This window comes from Sinocyclocheilus anshuiensis, unplaced genomic scaffold, assembly GCF_001515605.1.
Source record: "Sinocyclocheilus anshuiensis isolate Anshui unplaced genomic scaffold, SAMN03320099.WGS_v1.1 scaffold708, whole genome shotgun sequence".
NCBI lineage: Eukaryota > Metazoa > Chordata > Actinopteri > Cypriniformes > Cyprinidae > Sinocyclocheilus > Sinocyclocheilus anshuiensis.
This window is the reverse complement of record NW_015555881.1, coordinates 541,539-554,375: the sequence shown is the minus strand read 5'-3', so window position 1 is coordinate 554,375 and position 12,837 is coordinate 541,539. Positions and strand designations below refer to the sequence as shown.

The following is a 12,837-nucleotide window of genomic DNA, read 5'->3' as shown; positions in this document are numbered from 1 at the left end:
ATCCAGTTGTGGGTGTGTGTGTGTGTGTGTGTGTGTGTGTGTGTGTGTGTGTGTGTGGTCACATGCTCAGCCTCATACAGGACTCACATCTATAGCTTTAGTGCTGTGTATGCATGATGAATGTGTGTGTCTGTCACAGGTGCTGTGTTTGGCTCTCCTGTGGGTGTTGAAGTCAACAGTAGCAGCCATCATATTTCCTGTGATGGTGAGTCTTTTATTTGCAAACACAAAATGCACTCAGTCGGTTTAATGATCATCTGATGTGCATTGCATGCAAAACTGGAAATCTAATCAGATCCACAAAGAACTTTTATTCTCTAGTTCTTAAGAAAACAATTAACTTGCATATTCCAATTCTTTAAAGAATCCAGAAACATGCTGACCTGAAGAACGTATAATGAAACATCAAGACTCATGTTTTAACCCTATAAATCCTACAGTATCATATTTGATACACAGATTTCTAAGGCCTTAACATGATCAAAACTTTGCTAAAAAACCTGTTCCCAATCTACAACATGCTCATCTGATTGATAGTTTATACTTTTTAGCATTAAAAGGTCCTTTTAGTATCAATTAGGTTGTGGTTCATGTGTCTTTTTGCTGTGAAATCTTTTCTGATTTTTATAAAGTCTACATAAGAATAACTTTATATTGTTAGTTTTATTTCAAGATGAGCTCTTACTGGACTGAAGCAACTTAGCTTTACTTGATTATCCATACATCATTTTTTTTAGAAAAAGTCCTAAATATGATCGCCAGGCTTTTGAGGAACGTTTATTTGTTCTTCTCTCAATCTTCATTATATTGCATTGCATTTTATGTTTTGATCATAAAACTAAGCATGTAAATATCATCTTACTAAGACATTATTGGAAGATATAGATTGACAACTGATATGCATATAAAAAAAAATAATTTGTCTGACAATTATTTGTGACCGTGGACCACAAAACCAGTCATAAGGGTCAATTTTTCGAAATTGAGATTTATAAATCATCTGAAAGCTGAATAAATAAGCTCTCCATTGATGTATGGTATTTGTTATGATAGGACAATATTTGTCCGAGATACAACTATTTGAAAATCTGGAATCTGAGGGTGCAAAAAAATCAAAATACTGAGAAAATCTCCTTTAAAGTTGTCCAAATGAAGTTCTTAGCAATGCATATTACTAATCAAAAATTAAGTTTTGATATATTTACAGTAGGAAATTTACAAAATATCTTCATGGAACATGATCTTTACTTAATATCCTAATGATTTTTGGCATAAAAGAAAAATCTATCATTTTGACCCATACAATGTATTTTTGGCTATTGCTACAAATATACCCCAGCGACTTATGACTGCTTTTGTGCTCCAGGGTCATATTTCATATGTGAGACTTTACAGGGTTAATTTCCACACATCTGAAATCTCTTTCTGTTCTTCTTTCCAGATTCTTGCATTGGTCGCCGTGAGAAAGGCCATGGATTACGTGTTCTCGCAGCACGATCTCAGTTACCTGGATGACATCATGCCCGAGAAAGACAAGAAGAAGAAAGAGGACGAGAAAAAGAAGAAGAAAAAGAAAGGAAGCATTGACAGTGACATGAACGACGTGAGTTTCTCTCTCTCTCTCTATGTGTGTGTGTGTGTGTGTGTGTGTGTGTGTGTGTGTGTGTGTGTGTGTGTGTGTGGTAGAAACTGGCATTTCTGTAAAGCTGCAGTGGTAAGAATGTGCCACCCCTGCGTTTACAGTCGGATTTTCCAGCCGTTGAGAACGTTCCCAGCATAAAGATCTCCATGGAGACCATGGAACAGGAGCCAGTGCTGGGGGAGAAGCCCTCAGACAGTGAGTAAACACGCAGGGTCTCCCTCCACCTCGCGCACGGGTTCCAGCCGTCACGCTGTCCTCTTACTAACAACTTTAATAATGGCCTCCCCCTCCCCTCTTCAGGCTTTCCTCACATCTCTGAATCCCGTCTTTTCTCTTTGTTTATGCTGTTGCTTGGTTTCCTGGTCTGTGTGGATCAATAATCCGCTCTTAACAGATAATACAAGCTTAATCACTATACTGCAACTTTGTGTGTACTATATGTATTAATAAAGTCAACATGCAATCAGAATGGACCCTATTTACTTTCCTAATACATGTTCCTGGTCTTTTCGTGCATGATTCATTCCAAATGTTTGTCTTTTATCAAAATAACTTGCTCCACCTTTAAAACCAGTTCGCTGTCATTGATCACTCTTATATCTCTCCGAGCACCTGGATTTATTCTGCTCTATATTGATGGGATTTATGTGGAATTTAGCGATTAACAATTTCAGGTCCATAACGGTTGCATCAACGATTCTTTTGTTAATTATTGAAGGAGAAACAATGCACATTGTTAAAATAACAATTGCTATTCACAACCTTCAGACGCCCATTCAGTAAGATTTTATTTTACAAAATCAACATTTTTTTATTCCACCAGGATCATGTGACACTGAAGACTGGAGTAATGATGCTGAAAATTCAGATTTACATCACAGGAATAAATTACATTTGAAAATATATTCAAACAGAAATCAGTTAGTACAAATTGCAATAATATTTCACAATATTACTGATTTTACTGTATTTTTTGTCTAATAAATGCAGCCTTGGTGAGCAGAAGAGATATTTTCAAAAACATTCAAAAATTTTACCAACCCCAAAATCACAAAAATAATAGCGAAACAAAAAAAGTAAAATAAATAGCAAGAAAACACTGAATCAAAAACTGTCTCATGTTGACTTTAACTTGATAGTTTTTATCTCTGCATTTCCTGTTCTTTACTACCTCTTTTCATTCTAACCACTAACCAATCAACTCTTCTTTTCAGCTGTATCATAACATATTATACATATTATATTAAGCCTCTATGATTTGATAATCTGCCGTGTGTATGTATGTATATTAACAGCTTGTGTTTGTTTCTCATAGGAAAGCCCATGTCCTTCCTCACTCCCTACTGATGGAAAGCACTTTTTCCTTTCCAAGACTGTGTCAAGGTAAATCTGTGTGTGCACATGTTTGTCTATAATTATCCAGCTTATATCAGCATGAATTCCATGCTGGCTCAGGCTGCTTTATGGTGGTTAGTGCTGGTCTAGCTGGTGGAACCACCATTACCATGTTATTTTTTGTCTTAATTTTGGTAAAATCACTGAAATGCATTGGCAAACCAATCAGTTAGCATTATAATGCATGTCTATAAGCTGTGTGTTTTGTAATCATCTCTAACAGCTCTCTCTTTTGCTTTCTCCTAGTCAGGATTTAAACCCCTTTAAGAAGATGGTGCCTCAGATCAGAATCGATTTGGACCCCGACAACAACAAGTTCTTCTGGAAAACTCCAGCCTCCGAAACGTCCCTTTAAACACTCCTGAAAACACTTTCACACAGACACTTTTAGGTCCAGATGATGGTTTGGTCATTCAGCTAAACAAAACAAACTTTGCTAGAATGATTCTATTTAAAGTCCAAAACAAGGAAAATGGTATTTAAACACTACAACCAATAGCTGCACAAACAAACTCTTTACCAAAGAGTTATTTTTTAAAACTTTATTGAATTTTTTTAGCTCCTCAAAATGTCCTTCTGACGTTTTGGTAGCATTAATGTTGGAAAGTTGGGGGAAAAAGTATTTTTGCTATTGATGAATGTTTTTGGTTCTGGGTCCAGACTGAATTTTTTTTCCCCCAATCATTTTTAAACTTTTATAACCATATTTTAACAGAAAGCATGTCAGAATCATGTCTTAGTAATGTATTAAAAAAATAAAAAACTTGAGGTTTGAGTTTTCTTTTGGCCAAATAACTGCACTTCATTCAAATGAGCACATTAGATCAAAATTTCTAAAAAAATCAATGAACAAATTCTGTTTTCTATGGAAGCTACAGAATAAAAAATAGAAACGGTAATTGCAAATTATTTCACAATTCTTTTTTTATTTCAATCTTGAGATTTAAACTCAGAATTCTGAGAGAAAAGTCAGAATTGTGAGACATAAACTTTCTTCTTGAAATTCAGAGTTTATAGCTTACAATTCCGACTTTTATTCTCAGAATTCTGAGTTTAAATCTCGCAATTGTGAGATTTTAACTCAGAATTGTGAGAAGAAAATCAGAAACGTGAGCTAAAAGGCTGCAATTACCTTTTTTTTATTTTTTTTTTATTACATAAATGGGCTTCCATAATTTTCTTTGATACTTTGTTTTTTTCTCCGAAAACTCAAACCTTTAGTCTTTTAGAAGTGTATTTAAGCGTATATTATTACTAAACCACAATGGTGGCCGTAACTATTTATCCCAATATGGGAAACCGCGGTTTTAAAGACGAAAAATCTTAAGACACTTCAGAAAGTGGGAAACACTCGACATGAATATTATTTTCTAGTTCTACCTCTTATGATGGACAGTAGGTGCCAGGCACTGTTGTGTTTGAGTGAAGCATTTCTCTATGCAGTATGTAACAGTTGTCAACGGCTATCTTAAGGTCACGTGACGGGAAGAGCGGGAACCGCGCTGGATGCTCTTGACTACGAAATTCCCTCTGCCCTTTTGTGAACTCTGTTTCTTCATAAATGACAATCCATAACAGGGCAGATACTTTCAATGTGATTGCGTTCAATGTATTTACTATGAAGTAGTTGATTTATGGTGATTTTATTATCTGGATATTTTCATTGTACTTTTTTTTTTAAAGAAGTAATGGTGTAGATAGTGACGTCTTTTATACTGAGATGAAACATTGAGAGGTGTAAGGACTCAATAAATGATATTTAATGTGGACCAGCTGCACCAAGTGACAGCAATACGCAAATGTCCTTGTTTTTGTGTGTGTGGGAACTTAAATGCTGCCATTAAGACAGATCATTTATCATTTTCTCTTACATTAAGCACAAGGATATTTCAGTCAGAAAATCTGGCTGAATATTTTTTTTTTATTTTAATATACTCCACAGTCGTTAAAACTTGAATATAGAGACACAAGTCAGTGTTTGTACATAGATCTGTTCATCATCTCTGATCAATAATGTCTTCCATTTCTTTTGATTGGATCAAATTGCCTGTGCATTTTCAAAGACTAAACTGTTTTAGCGAGATGCATATTGTAGTGCATGATGTTTTCATAAATCTTTTCTTTTAGATGCTGTTTTTCAAAACCTATTGAGATTATTTATTGTCCTCCTCTTCTGAAAGCTGTCTTACTCTCTGTGATTATAAGTGACGCTACAGGCAATAATGAGATTAACAGTTCTGTAAAGGGAATCATCCTGTAGCACTGTGAGGCGATGGGCAAATTAAAGCAATTAAACCTCATTCTGGTGTCTGATGCATTCAAATTAGCTTTTATACGTAGCATGTGTTCTTCACTACAAACAAATGATGTAAGGATGCTATTTTGTCTGATTTAAAGCCATAGACTTGAATATGTAGCACAAATGTTTAGAAAAAAGACTTCAGTCAGGGCAGCGCCATATTTAATTTCTGACAGCAATGAAAACGAGGCTGTGAGGGACTGAAGTATTGTTGTTTAACACGATTGTTCAGCTGACGAAAAAAACTTTCTCTGGACAAAGACTCCAGACAATGCCTTTAAAATCCAATTTTTGAAGGCAGATTAGTTCCATCTGGTGGTAGTAAAAACATCTGAAATGACATGGTTAAGCCACTAGATTCCTATAGAGCTCTATATAAAAAGGCTTGTTCATTCTCTAGTTGTTTTTAGACATAAGTACTTGTTTTTATTAAGTTGTGGATTTGGATTTATATTTAGACATTCTCAAAGACACCTTTTTGTAAAGGTTTAGGTCGGGTGCCCAAACTCGGTCCTGGAAGGGCCGGTGTCCTGCAGAGTTTAGCTCCAACTTGCCTCAACACACCTGCCTTTAAGTTTATAGTATGCCTATAAGAGCTTGATTAGCTGCTTCAGGTGTGTTTAATTGGGGCTGGAGCTAAACTCTTTAGGACACCGGCCCTCCAGGACCGAGTTTGGACACCCCTGGTTTAGGTTTTTTTTGATTGAACTGTTGGTTTGAAATGTAAGTTTTTGAATAAATTTTACTACAGTCAAACCTGAACACAGAAAGACGTTTTATTACACATAACATCAGAGTTCAACAAAAATGGAACAAAAATGAACAGGAATGCTTTATCAGTGGTTAATTAATCTGATTTCAACCTCTTATTTGAGTCTTCTGGCTCAATTTTTCCATATTGTAACAGCCACACCAGTTCATTTCTGTGTGTGTGTGTGTGTGTGTGTGTGTGTGTGTCCGTTTTGTACTCTTTAGTGTGTAACCCCTTCCTTGGTGTTTTTACTGTGGTGTGATGAGGGGTGAACGCAGTGAAAACTTGGGCTACAGTAGATGGGGAACCGATTGCTTCCCCATGATATTTTGTGGTTACACTTTACTTGAAGGGGTGTGCATAAGACTGACATGAAATGACAACTGAGCGAATGACACTTAATGACAGTTGTCATAAACATGCATAAAACCTCCTTCATATTCATGACGTGTGTCATGTCATGATTATGAAGGTGTCATGTCAGTCTTATGCACATCCCTTCAAGTAAAGTGTTACCTATTTTGTAAACTGTATTTATGACAAAGAACTGCACCGATGCAGATAATTTAACAATCTATCGATAAACAAACACCAGTGTTGCCAAGTCCGTGGTTTTCCCGCGGAATTGGGCTATTTTAACACTGTTGTCGCGGGTTGTTTTTCATGTCCGCGGGTTTAAGCGACCCCAATACCGTGATATTCAGCCCCTAAAATGCGAATTTTACCTCATCGGAATGCGATTTTTACCGGGGGATCCCCCTCGAAACGTGACTGGGCTAGTTTTCAGTAGCAGTTGGGCGGGTTTTGTTGTGAAAACCTGGCAACCCTGATAAACACACACCTGCAAAGAACGCGCTGAAAGACGAGGAGGAGCCGATCGAAGTCTGCCGCCATTTTCATATGAAATTTAAAGGGGACTAAGACGATCACGAATTTGAATGGCCTAAAAATGAAATAAAAATGGCCTAGCAACGCCCATGGAACAGTATTTACCTAAATTCAGATTAGTAGGTGATAAGTGTTTTAATTACCTAAAAGAAAAAAATAAACCTTTCCAATTCTTCCTCTGAGGTCAAAGTGCTGCAGGCCAAAGCCAAACGGCTCTACGTAACAGAACCTGAAATGGGAATCTGGGTCTAATCTGGATAAAAGCCCAGAGGCCAGAGACACTGTGTTCTAGTCCTTGTAATCTCTCACCTTCAACTCATGCCTTAGAGCTGGAATGATCTCCTTTACCTCTCCAAATCCAACATAATACTGTATTCTCATTTCTTGCACTTCTCTGACCAAATCTTGACATCTAACCTCCTTGTAATCGCTTTCACGCACATGTTTCACTGAGATAAACCGTGTTTACATGTGGATAAAAGGCAGAATGTCTGCATGGTCAATATCTAAACTGCTCACTATCACCACACAAGCATCTTCCAAGCAGATAACCAGAGCTGAAATTCGCATAGTTTCCATTTCAGTAATTCAGGATCTCATCACGGGAATGGATTTAGCATGTAATGAACCAAAAAGGCTCGTCACACTGGACTAAATGTCATCATATGCTTGGACAACTTTAATACGGAGTCGTTAGTAGTTTCTTTGATCATCTCCTGATATGTGGCCTTTCTCGATTATTGGGGGGTGGCCTTTCTCACGAATTGCACCTTCTCTGTCATGCACTGGTAATAGGATGTAAGCAAACGCATGTCTGCTCTATTAACCCATGGGTCACTGTATAGCAATGAGTAAGACCTATGGGATCGAACTTTTATCAGTTGAATCAATCATACAGATATTCTTCATTCCACATAACTGACATAAAGACACTCTATTTTGTATTATTTAAAGGAGATATGCTTAGAAAAAAGGCCTAATAGCAATTCAAACCCAAATTTTTTTTTTATGGCTTTATAAATTCAAATGAATATATTTTCTATCCATTTACCATCATTGAGCAGTTGACCACTATGCCACAACACCCCTTAAGGTAACCCCACGTGTATTTTTTAGTCGATTAAAAGTGAGAAAATAATATTTTATTAGCTTTATAATTAACTTTTATCAATACCACCATTAAGAGACTTTACAAAACAGTACTGTAGCTCTTTACCATAGTTCAGCACTCAAAAAGATTGTGATTAATAAGTCAAGCAAAATATTTTTTTCCATCGACTTGTCAGAATTAATTTAACCAATTTCAACTTCATTTTTTTTTTTAAGTTATATGACATTTAACTCAATATTTTAAAGTCAGTTTAATGTAATTGAAGTTGAAATTACCTGAAAAGTCAATTTGATTATTCTTAAAAAAATCTAAAGCAGCAACTGAATATTTACAGTGATCAGATGGAGGGGAAAACGTTTCTTCTCAGCAAGTTGTTGAGAAAATGTTGCCTTAAAGGGGTCATATGATGCGATTTCAAGTTTTCCTTTCTCTTTGGAGTGTTACAAGCTGTTCGTGAATAGATAAGATCCCTGAAGTTGCAAAGACTAACGTTTCAAAACCAAAGAGATATTCTTTATCAAACATATTCTGTTACACCAAATACACAAAATAATGATCTTTAAAAAAGCATAATATGACCCCTTTAACACTTAAATGTGGGTCTTCAATAGTTTGTCAACACAGGATCATCCACCGTCTTCTCTCGACATCTACTGGTCATTTAGCAAAACTGCAGGAGAGATTGAAATCGTTTTAACTAGTTTAAATATTTGATCTGAATTAGAAATATATATAATTATATCTCCAGAAGCCAAGCTGAGAACCCTGATTGTACACTTTGCGTCCTGCTTGTGAATATTATTATACATAAATGGTAATTTAATTTAAATATGCCACAACACATTTGATTTTATTTTAAAATGTTACAAAAAATTATTTATTATTTAATTTTATTAAATAATAAAAATAAATAACTTATTAAATCAATTAAATATTACATTTATTAAATAATAAATGTTAAAAATTTAGTTTTGTTACTTCAATTAAAGGGGTAGTTCACCTAAAAATGACAATTCTGTCATCATTTACTCACCCTCATGTCGTTCCAAACCTGTATGAGTTGCTTTCTTATGTTGAACACAAAAGAAGATATTTTGAAGATTGCTGGTAATCAAACAGTTGGTGGTTGCCATTGACTTCCATAGTAATTTTTTTTTCCTACTATGGAAGTCAATGGTACGGAGCCCCTAAAGGGACATGGTGGTGGAAAAAAATCAGATTGAGTGAAAAAATTTGGGGTGGGAGGAAAAAATATTTGTCAGATTTTTTTGCGTTCTCTCGCAAAACTTTTGCATTCCCTCGAGAAACTTTGTGTTCCCTCGCAAAACTTTTGCGTTCCCTCGCAAAACGCAAATATCTTTTGCAAGAGAACGCAAAGGTTTTGCGAGGGAACGCAAAATATCTTTGCGAGAGAACGCAAAAGGGAACGCAAATATCTTTGCGGGAGAACGCAAAAGTTTTGTGAGGGAACGCAAAGTTTCTCGAGGGAACGCAAAGAAAAATTTCCTCCCACCCCGAATTTTTTTCCCACCACCATGTCCCTTTAGGGGCTCCATACAACGGCAACCACCAACTGTTTGATTTTTTACCAACTATTTTTGGGTGAACTATCGCTTTAACAAAATGAATTTAAAAAATGCAATGAAACAGTCATGAAGTAGTTAAATTTCCTTCCAGTCCGAATATATTTTAATGATCATATTGTCGATGAACTGAACGAATTAATTAATAAACTATAATTGCTAATGAGAAAATAAATTAAATAAAAAATAAACATACAAAACTATAAAGCTCAATCAAACGTTATCTGAGCTGATTTACATGACATCCCTAAATGACGCTTTTCTCCCCAGCTCTATCCAGTAGGTGGCGGTGCTGCGTTATAAGCGAGAGTGCGCATGCGCAGTACCACGTGCGCGCTGGCTCTCGAAGACAGCTGACACGTGGGAAGCGTTTAACAGCACTGGATGGTGCTTCAGTTTTTTTTAAACATGAACCCGTGCAGCGCGGCGTGTTTCTCTGAGCTCATGAACGCACAGCCCGGTTAAAACAGGAGGTCTGCTGTGGTCTGAATCGACAGCGAACTGGAAATGTTATGGTGACTCAACTATCCGCTTCGAATCACAAATCATCACTGAATTCTGTATGTAATCGAATGCACCAAATTGTTGTCACTCGCACCGGCGATAGTAAACAGTAGTGAAATCTGTACGGTGAGGAAGGAGGCGTGGCATGACGCCAGAGTTCCATATTGACAGGAAAACTCACCAAATTTGGAGCTGCTTCCTGCTCTCTCTCTCCGGGTCACCATGCTGCGCCTGTGCTGCGTGCTGGAGCGTTTACACGCGTGTACCGAAGCCTCCGCGAGCAACCGACACTGGACCAAAATCGCCGAGCTGTCTGTGAGGTTCTCCAGTACTAAAGCTGCTCCGCGGTTCCGAAGAATGGACTATCAGGTAAAGCATGCGTCCATATGTTATGCGTTTGTATGGAAATTATTAACAATACATGTTGAGTTTGTGCACTTTTATTTGGACTTTTACCTGGCAGTTTTATTTTTGGGCTCGGTTGAAATTACGCTGTAAATCCAGCGTGCGCGCCTGATTCATCTGTAACGGTTGTTACATCAGCCGTTAGAGTTTAAAATCAAAGAGCGGCAAATTTTTTCCGCGTAATGTGTGCATGTGAGATCATGTGGATTCCATTGAGCTCAGTATATATTAGTGGCAAGCCGTACAACATTGATTTATGCATAACAAACTTAATCTTTTAAAATGTTATTCGCACTTATATACTACGTATTTCTTTGCTTCTAGTCACTTTCCCAGTAGTTACAAGCAACTGTTACAGGTAACGTAACGAAGTGCAAGTTGTTACCAATAACAAATGAATAGAAAGTTGTCACTGTTTGGATGATAGCAAAGAAATTAGTACTAGTATGTAATGAATAATTGTGTAAATAAGTCACAATTGGATTATTTACTAGTAATTATAAAGTATTAACATAAAATAGATACTAGTTATATTAAGCAATAGCTGTCAAAACAGCTTGCCATATATTCTGCATACTTTCATAAAGGCCATGTGCTCAGGCAGCCATAACTGAGGATTAAATACATGTGAGTGTAGAAGGGAAGAATAGATCCAAATTTCATTCATTACTAAGCTTGTTGTATCATTTATGTTTATTAGAGAATTAGGTGACAGTTGATATAGTAGAGGTCAAATCTGACCTAGTATTATTAGTCAGTGTCATAAAAGATTTATTGGCATAATTGTTAACATTTGGAATATTGATAAAATGCAGAATTTATTTCTTAAAAAAGGTTTAAAAAATCTAGAATATATATATGTATATATGGAAACTAGATAATTTGTAAGTTTTAAATTATTGTTTATTATTATAACAAATTATTACATTTTTTTAAAACCTATATCTCTTATATTCAAAATATAAGAAATGAAGGGATTTTTTTTGTATTGGATTTTTTTTCCTGTATTTTATTTGTTTTATTTCCAATTGTTTGTAGCACTTTGGGTACTAGAAAAGCACATTATAAATAAAATGTATTATTATTATTATTAGTATTAAATACAAAAGACAGTTAAATAAAAACAATGAATGCTTTGTGTTGATATTTGTGATGAATAACAATGATTTTATGTTATTATGTAAATATGTAGAATAATATTAGAATATACGTTTTGTTTTTTTTAGAATATAATGAAAGTTTTTTTAATATTCACATTTATTAAACTACTTGCATATCTTAGATTCAAAATACAATTTTTTTTTCTTTCTGAGATTTCCCCAGATTTTTTATGGTGTCAAGACTAGATTTACCTCATCTTACTTCGCTAGTCAAGCAAGTTCTGTTTCGTTAATAAGTGATTGTCAATATATGCGATTATATTTTGCCAGTTGCTTCATCTATGATTCATCTGATCACTTCCACCAACCAACCAAAACATTCAGCAATAAAACATATTTAGTTTTCATTTGCAAGTTGTAATATGATTGTTCTACATAAACCAGATATTCTGGCTAAACATTGACTAAATATTATGAAAGAGTTCATAAGTTAAGTGTTTTGTTAGTAAAGCAAGAGTTAAGCCTCAGTTTGTAGAGACTAGAGCTTTACATGGACATCTTCTCTGAATATCAGCTCAAAATTACTTCCAGCACTTATATTGCGAGTTATAAATCAGGATTGGATGTAAACATGAGAGTTTCATGAGCTTCAGAGCTGGTGGATGAGATGGCATGAAGTCTTTGAGATCCTGTAGCGTTATGAATGTCTTCCAGGATGCGGTTTGCACCCTCAACACCCTCCAGACGAACGCCAGCGCGCTGGAGCAGGTGAAGAGAGAGAGAGGTCATCCTCAGCTCCAGCTGCAGGCCATGAGAGGCTTCCTCCAGCGGGCAGGACTCAAGGTATCAGCTTCACAACACTGAAATACTCATGACTGGAGTGGACGGCATGACCAAAGTCATTATAGGGCCTTTCGCACCGCAGGAACCTTTTCATAGTACCAGAACTAATTGTGGAACTACCCACTTTTTGGCGTTTTCGCACCGCCGGAACTGGGAGCGATTTTAGTACCGGACTGCCTTTTTCGAGAACCAAATTAGCTCCTACTCCGGAGCAGGGTCTAACCAGCACAACTGGTACTAATCGTGACGTAAGTATACATTGATTGGCCAAACGCGTACGAAAACGCCCTCACCCGCCATGATTTAAAACGCTGTG

At 36.2% G+C, this 12,837-nt stretch overlaps 2 protein-coding genes across 8 annotated transcripts in view; both read left to right on the top strand.

The window, feature by feature from the left end:
• LOC107675739 (electrogenic sodium bicarbonate cotransporter 1-like) overlaps positions 1-3,847 on the top strand; it is a 52,857-nt gene extending 49,010 nt beyond the window's left edge. For 3 of the 7 annotated variants that reach the window (XM_016470156.1, XM_016470152.1, XM_016470153.1), the window contains 4 exons: positions 140-205; positions 1,442-1,603; positions 2,958-3,025; positions 3,284-3,847. In XM_016470156.1, coding sequence (XP_016325642.1) covers positions 140-205; positions 1,442-1,603; positions 2,958-3,025; positions 3,284-3,392 — 405 coding nt within the window. In that variant the 3' untranslated portion in view covers positions 3,393-3,847. Of the gene's footprint in view, positions 1-139; positions 206-1,441; positions 1,604-1,743; positions 1,838-2,957; positions 3,026-3,283 lie in introns of all 7 variants that reach the window. The other 4 variants (XM_016470158.1, XM_016470154.1, XM_016470155.1 and 1 more) reach the window with 3 other exon arrangements.
• A 6,167-nt stretch (positions 3,848-10,014) lies between these two features.
• The window catches only part of LOC107675685 (folylpolyglutamate synthase, mitochondrial-like), an 8,836-nt gene continuing 6,013 nt past the window's right edge, over positions 10,015-12,837 (top strand). Inside the window, exons 1-2 of the mRNA XM_016470103.1 lie at positions 10,015-10,542; positions 12,393-12,521. Coding sequence (XP_016325589.1) covers positions 10,396-10,542; positions 12,393-12,521 — 276 coding nt within the window. The 5' untranslated portion in view covers positions 10,015-10,395. The remainder of the gene's footprint in view (positions 10,543-12,392; positions 12,522-12,837) is intronic.